The sequence below is a fragment of the Mauremys mutica genome, chromosome 8 (genome assembly GCF_020497125.1).
Source record: "Mauremys mutica isolate MM-2020 ecotype Southern chromosome 8, ASM2049712v1, whole genome shotgun sequence".
In the NCBI taxonomy this organism is placed as follows: domain Eukaryota; kingdom Metazoa; phylum Chordata; order Testudines; family Geoemydidae; genus Mauremys; species Mauremys mutica.
The window spans coordinates 111,572,712-111,583,769 of NC_059079.1; the positions used below are offsets into that span (position 1 = coordinate 111,572,712).

Consider the following 11,058-nt stretch of genomic DNA (forward strand, 5'->3'; position numbering starts at 1 on the left):
TTCCCATTTGGTAGTATGAAAAGGACAGCGTAGTCTTGACCCCTGACTCTTGGTTGTGACCCCCAGATTAAGAACCTATGAAAGGGAGGCACACATGACTATTAAATAAAGGGGAATCATTTTCAACTAATAATAAATAATAATCTTTAGTTTTTATGTAGCACTTTTCATGTAGATTTCAAAGTGCTGTGCAACGGACGGTACCATTATCCCCACTTTGCAAAGGGGAAAGATGAAGACAGATGAAACTGAGTGTCCCAAGTCATCTAGCAGGTCAGTGGCAGAGTCAGGAATTAGGACTCAGGTCTCCTGACCCCCAGTCCAATGCCCTGTCCCTTCAATAGTATCCTCAGAATTACCTACTGACTTTGTCCATGGGCACAACATGACTTACTACTAAGAGTGGCACTGATTAAACATTTATTTACTTTCCCAATTCTGCCTTTAAACTCCAACCTATTTTTAGCTCTTGCTTTAAGAAAAGAACCTTAATGTTTTAAACAATGTTTCCTCTTGGAAGACTGAGGAACATCTGTAGTGTTAGGATGTGGAGACAATAAATCAGTTTAGATTGCATGTACTGGGTTTGGGTGACACATCTAACTTCCTCTCAATTACTACTAATTTGCCACTTAGTGGGATCACATAGTACTTGAACTAGCTGCAAACCATTTTTTAAAAAGAAAGGTAATTAAGATGTATTCAGGAAAAACTCTCTGAGAAGTGAGTCTGCAGCATGTTGTAATTAAAAACAATGGTACGATTTAAAAAACACAGTTTTAGTGGCAGCACTTCAAGAAAAGTTATATTATGACTATTAGTTCTTTGTGACTATGACTACATTGTGCATGCATAATTTCTCAAGTTGCCGTTCAGTCATTTTGCATTCTGAAGACACTAGTATTTGCTCTTGATACTGGGAAAAAAATTATCAGTGATCAAAAATATCTTGAATTCTTGGGGTCTAATTCTGTGGTCCTTAATTGAACAAAACTATCAATGTCCGTTAGGGTTTGGCTCAATTAATAACTGCACACTTTGGCCTCTAGTGATTAACTTCAGAAGCCCCCAAACCCAGTGGATCCTGTCTCACTTTAAGAGATTTTATTGCACTCAGAAGATGTTATATTTATTTTCATTCTTGCAGCCACAGAAGAAATTCAGAAAAGATACACTAATTGCTTGTACAGTATGAACTTTTAATTCCACCAAAAAATGGTTTATTGCTAATGCAGATACGTGCTGTTATCATAGGATTCCCTGGGCTAAAAGAATGTTCTTGGAAAAGAAGTTGTTATATAAAGAGTTAATTTTCATAAGTGAGAAATACATACAACCTTCATACACCACCCTCTAGACATATTTAAAGTTAACACCTGATGCTGATTTGCTGACAGCTTTTTGCTGCAGAAAAGAATTTCTCCAGCTGTGTAACAACATCCTGTGAAGAACATTAGAAATAGAAAATAATGAACTATTAGAATGAGAGAGAACCTCCTCTTTATTGCCAAATGAGGACAGCTAAAGTAAATTGTTTGGGAGGTAATGTTCTACCATATGATAACAAACTGAAGCCATGAGAAAAAGGAATAATGGTCCTAAGCTGTATATAGCTGAAGGGAAAATGTATAATATAATCGAAGATCTGTACACATTTCTTTAATGTAACTGGGATAGAATCTGAAATTTTGTACAATGTTATTTATTTCAGTATCTAGAGGAACAAACAAAATTAAGCTTACACATTTAAAACTTCTCCACCCACTAAAATTAGATTTGTAATGGCTCATTCCACCCCACCTCTAAAAGACACTAGGAAAACAAGATTGTAATATGCCCTGGATGTCAACAGATTCAAGCTCATCAAGCTTTTCTTAACTTCAAACAATTAAAAACAAATTTTTGAATTTTTTCAGTGAAACCTCAGAGCAAAAAGTTTTCATTCTCCCTCCCCATTTTCAGAGAGAAAGGAATGAGGGAAAAATCAAAAACATTTTCAATAAAAATGTTCACAACATTTTTTGAATAATCCAAAAGCCAAAATCCCACCTCTGGCACCATGTCATGGTCTCACCCTCACTTGAAACTGGGGGGTTTCAAGTTGAGGACCAGCATGTATCCCCCCACCCTAAAATCCTAGGGTAGGTCTCCTTTTTGCTGCCACCACCCGGTCAATTTACGTGGGCCGGGACACCCCTGTTTTCCCCCTCCTCTTTCCAAAGACGTTCCCTGGGGAAACACAGAACAACTCACAGAGGGAGAAACCTCCCCGTCTCCTCCCTCCCCTCTCTGCCCGGAGACAAGCTTGTCTCACCACCGAGAGAGAGTTTCTTAGCCCCCTCCCCCTGTATCCACAGTAGAAGGGATTTAATCAAATCTTTATAGAAAGAATTTATTAAAAGAAAAACAAGAAAATACACAATCTCTATGAGTCCAAGCTGGACATTCATAGGGTATAACCTTATCAATTTCTGGAGAGAATCCTCCCTCCTTCTCAGTACAAACAATACAGGCAGAATTAAGAATAATCAATAACAACCACACAGAATTGTAAACATAGGATTATTAGATGAGGACACAAAGTACCTTTCTAATACTCACTATCTTGACTAGAAGAAATTAGTTCAGAAAGATGGAAACTTGCAGAAGACTTGATTAAAACATCTGGACCCTTGTAACTCCAAACGGCTAAGAACAACACACACAAGAACAGAGAGAAAAAGTTCCCTCCTAGGAATTTTAAATTCTCTTCCCTGATTGGTCCTCAGGTCAGGTGTTCACCAAGTACTATGTGTTAACCCTTAACTAACTATTTATGACACCATTCCTTTCCAAAACTTGCAGACTGAATATTTTGAATACTTTTGGAAAAATTCTTTCAACCACTTAAGTCATGTTGCTTAATGCACTGCTGGAAGATGTTCAGATACTACTATGATGAGCGCAGGATAGGAACCTATATAGAATAGACCAGAATCATCTGGTAGTCAGGATCCAAATCAGATAGAGCTTTTTTGGGCAAAAACAATACCTTGGACTTCACAAAAACTGACATTGGAGCAGAGGAGGAATGCTCCCTGTGAAACATAACTGTGTAAGGCCTTGATCCTGCAAAGAGTTATGCATGTGTTTTACTTTATGAAGTTGACTTGAATGGAACTACTCACCTGCTTAAATCTTTGCCGGAGTAGGGCCTAAGAGGGGAACCATGTTTTGTGCCAGAGGAAGTTTCCAAGCGTTCTCACAAGCATTAATCCAGTATCACACAGAGTATAGCCCCATTGTAGTAATCCAATCAGGAGGTGACAGAGCTATGGGTAACAATGGTGAACTGTAGGAAATGTTTAGGTCACTCACATATTGGATGTCAGTTCCATATGACAATATGGAAAGAGTAACCAGAGAGCTAATACAGAATCAGAAATGGAGGGCTGGAAGGAACCTCAAGAAGTCATCTAAGCCATCCACTGAGACAGGATTAAATATACCCAGACCATCCCTGACAGAAGTTTGTCTAACCTGTTCTTAAAAACTTCACTTCACAGAGATTCCACAACCTCTGTAGGTAACCTGTTCCAGTGCTTAACTATCCTAGTTATATGTCACTGGTGGCTATTTACAGTGTATTTAAAATAGTCATTCTTGCATCAGTTCACTCTGGAAGAGTACAATTGTGAGAGCTGCCAAGCAATAACAGGTTAGAAATTCAGAGGCCAAACTCTACTTGAAATCAAGAGTTGAGGCCATAGATTCTATGAGATACACATTACACACCTTCATTTTTCACTCATTTATTTACTTTTGATTTTTAGATGTGAAGAGCTGGTTGGTGATGTTTGGATTTCAGCTCAGCAACATCATTCCTGGTTTCCCTAGAGCAAAAATGTACTTTGTGCCACCTTCATATGAGTTGTCAGAGAGTCAAGCCTGTGAAAATGGACAGGTATGCTGAAGTTCTTGGTGTCTTAAATAGATTTTGTTGGTCTTATATTGTATTTGGGTGTCATTTTATGACTATAGACAAAGGTTCTACAATAAATAGAGTGCACAATATTTGTTTTATAGTGATATGAAATTCAGTATAGTCAGCTTTTGTAGTATTGAACATGCCATCTTTCTTACCAACCTAGATTATTACCATAATAGCAGTATCATTAGTTCTTTGTATATACCCTTGAGTTGTTACTCGATTAACAATAGCAAATGGAAATCTCAACATGTAACTTACCATCTGTTCTATCTATATCATTATAATCCTTATGCCTTTTATTTATATCAATAAAAATGTGGTTTGTAATTACTGTACTATTAAAGAACAGTTTTACTCACAATACTGTATAGGGGAAAAAATCATATTTTTTGTTTGTTGGGGGTTTAATTTTTGGCAGGTTTGGGTTGCACGTTTTGGTGTTGCAATTAAAATTAAAAGTAAACTGATGTTTACTTCTTTGCCCAATTAGGAAAGGCATATGCTCTCTCTCTCACACACACACACGCACGCACACACACACACACGCACGCACGCACGCACGCACGCACACACACATACTTCTAGTCTCAGAAGTCAGTGGAGTTACTCCACATTTATAGTAATGTCACTAGTCTTAGAATAAAATTTTAAAAGCATCTAAGTAAATCAGGAGCCCAAGTTCTATTTTCAAAAGTAATTAATTTTTGGCCTGGTCTACACCTAAAACTTATATTGCTCAGGGAAGTGAAATATTCACCCCCTTGAGAGACGTCATAAAACTGACCTAATCCACCTCTAGGTCAATGAAAGAATTCTTCCATCCACCTACATACTGCCTCTCTTGAGAGGCGGGTTTACTACAGTGATAGAAGAACTCGCAGCTGTGCTGCTGTAGCATTCTAGTATAGACATACCCTAAGCTCTGAGGTGCCTATATCTCATCGAAAGTCTACAAGACTTAGGCTCCTAAGTCACTTTTGAAAATGTGACTTAGGTTCCTAAGGCACATGGCACATTTTTACCCTTATATCTTCTAGGTCAGAATGTTCAGAAAATATACCTAATCTGTTAATAAATTGGTTCCGTTGGTTCTACAGAACCTCTTTAAAAGTTTTAGCTGATTGACTCCTGAATACTCTTGTGATGGTCATGGTGTAGATAACCAAGATGGATAAATCTGTATACATATACTGTATCTGAAAAGACAAATGCACAAAAAGTATTTTTATCTAACATTAATCAATTCTATGGTACTTTGAAAATTGAGTCTTTTATGTTGGTTTAGGTAATTGCAATATGTATATCATAGAATCATAGAATCTCAGGGTTGGAAGGGACCTCAGGAGGTCATCTAGTCCAACCCCTGCTCAAAGCAGGACCAAACCCAACTAAATCATCCCAGCCAGGGCTTTGTCAAGCCTGACCTTAAAAACCTCTAAGGAAGGAGATTCCACCACCTCCCTAGGTAACCCATTCCATTTCTTCACCACCCTACTAGTGAAAAAGTTTTTCCTAATGTCCAACCTAACCCTCCCCCTCTGCAACTTGAGACCATTACTCCTTGTTCTGTCATCTTCTACCACTGAGAACAGTCTAGATCCATCCTCTTTGGAACCCCCTTTCAGGTAGTTGAAAGCAGTTATCAAATCCCCCCTCATTCTTCTCTTCTGCAGGCTAAACAATCTCAGTTCCCTCAGCCTCTCCTCATAAGTCATGTGCTCCAGCCCCCTAATCATTTTTGTTGCCCTCCGCTGGACTCTCTCCAATTTATCCACATCCTTCTTGTAGTGTGGGGCCCAAAACTGAACACAGTACTCCAAATGAGGCCTCACCAGTGCTGAATAGAGGGGAATGATCACGTCCCTCGATCTGCTGGAAATGCCCCTACTTATACAACCCAAAATGCCATTAGCCTTCTTGGCAACAAGGGCACACTGTTGACTCATATTCAGCTTTTCATCCACCGTAACCCCTAGGTCCTTTTCTGCAGAACTGCTGCCCAGCCATTCGGTCCCTAGTCTGTAGCAGTGCATGGGATTCTTCCGTCCTAAGTGCAGGACTCTGCACTTGTCCTTGTTGAACCTCATCATATTTCTTTTGGCCCAATCCTCTAATTTGTCTAGGTCCCTCTGTATCCTATCCCTACCCTCCAGCGTATCAACCACTCCTCCCAGTTTAGTGTCGTCTGCAAACTTGCTAAGGGTGCAGTCCACACCATCCTCCAGATCGTTAATGAAGATATTGAACAAAACCGGCCCCAGCACCGACCCTTGGGGCACTCCACTTGATACCGGCAGCCAACTAGACATGGAACCATTGATCACTACCCGTTGAGCCCGACCATCTAGCCAGTTTTCTATCCACCTTACCGTCCATTCATCCAGCTCTCTTTAGTTGGTTCACTGCATAACACTGTACAGTGTATACACCAGCAACAACAGTTTGAGTGGTACCTTCTATAGCAGAGGTGGGCACACTATGGCCCGCAGGCCACATCCGGCCTGCGGGACCGTTCTCCCCGGCCCCTGAGCTCCTGGTCCGGGAGGCTAGCCCCCAGCCCCTCCCCGCTGTTCCACCTCCGCCGCAGCCTCAGCTCACTACGCCACTAGCGCAATGCTCTGGGTGGTGGGGCAGTGAGCTCCTGGGGCAGCACAGCTGCAGAGCCCGGCCTGACCCGGTGCTCTGTGCTGCGCGGTGCGTGGCTGGCTCCAGCCGGGCGGCATGGCTGCCTGTCATGGTGCAGCCATGCCACCAGCCACTGATGTTCCAGGCAGCACAGTAGGGGGGCAGGGAGGTTGGATAGAGGGCAAGGGAGTTCGGGGGGTGGTCAGGGGCTGGGGGTGTGTATAGGGGTCGGGGCAGTCAGAAGCAGGGAACAGGGGGGTTGAATGGGGGCAGGGGTTCCAGGGGCAGTCAGGGAGACGGGGTGGTTGGATGGGGCAGAGGTCCCAGAGGGGGCAGTCAGGAATGAGAGGAGGGGTTGGATGGGGAGGCTGGGGGCCGTCAGGGGAGGGGGTTCTGGGGGCAGTCAGGGGACAGGGAGAAGGGGTGGTTGGATGGGACAGAGGCTCCGGGGGGCAGTCAGGAAGGAGAGGGGGTGTTGGATGGGGTGGTGGGGGGCGGGGGGATCTGGGGGCAGTCAAGGGTCAGGGAGCAGGGATCTGGGGGTGGCCATCAGGGAATGGGGGGGTTGGATGGGGCAAGAATCCCAGAGAACCATCAGGGGTGAGAAGCAGGGGGGGTCAGATAGGGGGCGGGGGCCAGGCCACGCCTGCCTGTTCAGGGAGGCACAGCCTCCCCAAACTGGCCCTCCATACAATTTCTGAAACCCGATGCGGCCCTCAGGCCAAAAATTTTGCCCGCCCCTGTTCTATAGCTTATCGTTTTTTACAGCACCATTTCTCATTGTTCTTTTTAATAAGGTTTAAAATGGGACTCTGAAGTCAGCATTTTCAGGCTGTGTATATCTTATTTGTTTATTTTTGCAGCTAATTACTGGAGTCCAACAGACAACAGAAAGACACAATCAAGCATTCATGGCCCTTGAGGGACAGGTCATCTCTAAAAGATTACATGCCAATATTAGAGAGAAAGCTGGGCACTGGTTTGCAACAACTACTCCCATTATTGGGAAAGGGATCATGTTTGCTGTGAAGGAAGGCCGCGTAACAACTGGCATTTCCAGCATAGCCACGGAAGACAGCAGAAAAATTGCCTCTGTGCTTAACAATGCTTACTACCTGGAAAAGATGCACTACAGCATTGAGGGAAAGGATACCCATTACTTTGTCAAGATTGGCTCGTCTGACAGTGACCTTGTCACCCTGGCGATGACCAGTGGGCGGAAGGTATTGGACAGCGGAGTAAACGTCACAGTTTCCCAACCAACCCTCCTTATCAATGGAAGGACTCGAAGGTTTACGAATATTGAATTCCAGTATTCTACCCTGCTACTTAACATACGGTACGGACTGACCCCCGACACACTGGATGAAGAAAAGGCACGCGTGTTAGACCAAGCTCGACAGCGAGCCTTGGGATCAGCATGGGCCAAAGAGCAGCAGAAGGCACGGGATGGCAAAGAGGGCAGCCGCCTATGGACTGATGGAGAGAAGCAGCAGCTTTTGAGCACAGGAAGGGTTCAAGGTTACGAGGGATACTATGTACTTCCAGTGGAGCAGTACCCAGAGCTAGCAGACAGTAGCAGCAACATCCAGTTTTTAAGACAGAACGAAATGGGAAAGAGGTAACAAATTAACCTGCTGTCATCCTCTGCTGGATGAATCAGTAGTCACAACTGTTATCTCCTCTCCTAAGGAGATGAAGACCTAACTGGGGGCACTAGGCTGAGCTACTTTGGGATAGTAAGTGGCAAGAAAGCTCACATTTTTTGAGTTAAATGCTACTGTTCAAGTGATTAAAAACCACATCCTGAAGTGGACTAAAGCCAGACTGATAACTTTAACCATACAAATTAAAAAGTACCCCTAAAATATTACCCACTTGTTCTGGGTCTAAAGAAAAAAAAAGAAATAAAAATAGAAAAAAGGCCTCATATTATATTACCTCACTCCATTCACACGTGAGCAAACTTTAAGAAATTCAAGAGGGCCACCTTCTCTAGACCAGCTGATGAAACAAAAATGATTCACACTGCTTGTTTGATAAATATTCAAGAGGTTTTCGTTTAAATCAAGATACAGGTGCATTTAAAACATGACTTTGGGGTGATTTGTGTGTAATAACTGGAGGAAAATGAGAATGCGAGCAAGAGACCACTGGAAATACTAAATTAAAAGATTATTTAAAAAATAACAAACCTGCACTTGCACTCAGACCCTGAATTTGTCTGGCCTGAAGTTTAATTTATTCAAAGAGGGCAGAGTGTAAAGTTAAATTCAAAATGGTGGCTATAATCACTACAAATAAATTTCATACTCTGTTTGTCTTTGAAGATTCCATTGTGGACAGTATAACACAGTTACAGGGTGTAGTCTGTTTAGATTCAGTAGTTTGTTGGTATCAGTTCCAGTAGAGCTGTGGGCATTGTGTTACACTATTGCAAATGGGCACCACTTCAGATCACCCTGTACATACATCAGCCAGAAGGCACAATCACTGTTTCAGATTTTAAAATTATTAGTGTGTTTGTTTGGTCGAGAAACTGAGACAATCACATTATGGTCACCACAAAAAATTTAAAAAAAAAAAAAAAAAAAGCTAAGAACTTTGGTACAAGAACTTTTTTGTAATATACATGTATGAATTGTTCATTGAGTTTTTATATTAATTTTAATTTGCTGCTAAGCAAAGAATAGAGACAGGCAAAGATAATTTATGGCAAAGTGTTTAAATTGTTTATACGTAATAAAGTCTCTAAAACTCCCGTGAATTATTTGTCTCTATTGTGGAAATGTTTTGAGAAAGAAAATTGTGTAGCTGTGGGTCTGTCTATATAACCTAGTACATGAAACCTTTTAGATGCAGAAATGGGGTCTAGTATCATACATTATACAAATTCTATTAATATCCCTTCCTCTGGACTCCAGGTAAGCTATACATTCACCAGCAGCTCTGTTACAAGTGTTAAACTGGCGGACATTTTTTAAAGCGTTTGCCATGGAGCAGAACAAAAATAATTTGGGGAAACCAATGAAATACAAGTTACGTTAATAAAGCGACTGAAAAAGTTACGGGGGAGGAGCCCTACAGGCAGGTGTGCAGATATAGGACCCAATTCTGCAACTGGATATGTAAACCGCAAACAGAGCCATTCTACCATCACTGACTCAGTTTTAGAGGCAGGGCCATAATTACTTTATTGCATCCTACCTTTACCAAGCCTGCAGCTGTTTCTATCTACCATTGTACAGACAGTCGGACTACTGCTCCCATTTACATTGGTGTACATTGACTTAGCGGAGGTTTTTTTCTCGACTCCTGCTAGTGTATCTCTGAGCAGACTTTGTTCTAGTGACATCTTATTCAAGGTTGTTGTCCAATTGGTGAGACAGCTGGCATCAGATATCAGTGCCAGGCTTTTAGAAACTTTTCATTTAGCTCTAGTGGCTACCACTTTGGGGTTCTTAATTAGGGTTGCCAACTTTCTACTCGCACAAAACCGAACACCCTGCCCCGCCCCTTCTCTGGGACTCTTCCCCCTGCTGATTCCATTCCCCTCCTCCCTCCATCGCTCGCTCTCTCTACCCTCACTGACTGACTCATTTTCACTGGGCTGGGGCAAGTGCTCCAGCTGGGGGTGTGGCCAGGGATGAGGAGGTTGGGGTACAGGAGGGGGCTCTGGGCTGGGGGGTGGAGCCAAAGGGTTTGGAGTATAGGAGTGGGCTTCGGGCTGAGGCAGGGGGTTTGGGTGTGGGAAGGGATACAGGCTGTGGGCTGAGGGTGAGGGTTCCAGGGAGGGGCCAGAAATGAGGAGTTCAGGGTGTGCGAGGGGGATCCAGGCTGGGGCATGAGGGGTGAGGGCTCTGGCTGGGGGTGTGGGCTCTGAGGTGGGGCTGGGGATGAGGGATTTGAGGTGCAGGAGGGGGCTCTGGGCTGGGACCAAATGGTTTGGAGGGCAGGAGGGGGGGATCAAGGCTGGGGCAGGGGGTTGGGGTGTGGGAGGGGTATCAGGGGTGGCGCTTACCTCAAGAAGCTCCCGGAAGCAGTGGCATGTCCTCCATCCAGCTCCTACATGGAGGCACGGCCAGGTGGCTCTTTGCACTGCGCCGTCCACAGGCGCTGCTCCTGCAGCTCCCATTGGCTGCAGTTCCCAGCCAATGGGAGCTGCAGAGCTGGGGCAGGGGCTGTGTGAAGAGCCCCTTGGCTGCCACTACGCCTAGGAGCCGGAGTGAGGGACATGCCACTGCTTCCGGGAGATGTGTGGTGCCACGGCAGGCAGGGAACCTGCCTTAGCCCTGCTGCGCCAACCGGTCAGTGGTGCTGACTGGAACCGCCAGTGTCCCTTTTTGACCAGGCATTCTGGTCGAAAACCAGACACCTGGCAACTCTATTCCTAATTCAAGTCCAGACACCTGCTCTTCATTCTATTAATAGTTCCAGATAGCTTGCATGGCCAGATTTTTATA

General features: G+C 43.7%; 1 protein-coding gene across 1 annotated transcript in view; it reads left to right on the top strand.

Moving 5' to 3' along the window:
* LOC123376341 (teneurin-2-like) overlaps window positions 1-9,351 on the top strand; it is a 72,300-nt gene extending 62,949 nt beyond the window's left edge. The window contains exons 16-17 of the mRNA XM_045028259.1: window positions 3,813-3,943; window positions 7,459-9,351. Coding sequence (XP_044884194.1) covers window positions 3,813-3,943; window positions 7,459-8,220 — 893 coding nt within the window. The 3' untranslated portion in view covers window positions 8,221-9,351. The remainder of the gene's footprint in view (window positions 1-3,812; window positions 3,944-7,458) is intronic.
* The last annotated feature ends 1,707 nt before the right edge of the window (window positions 9,352-11,058 follow it).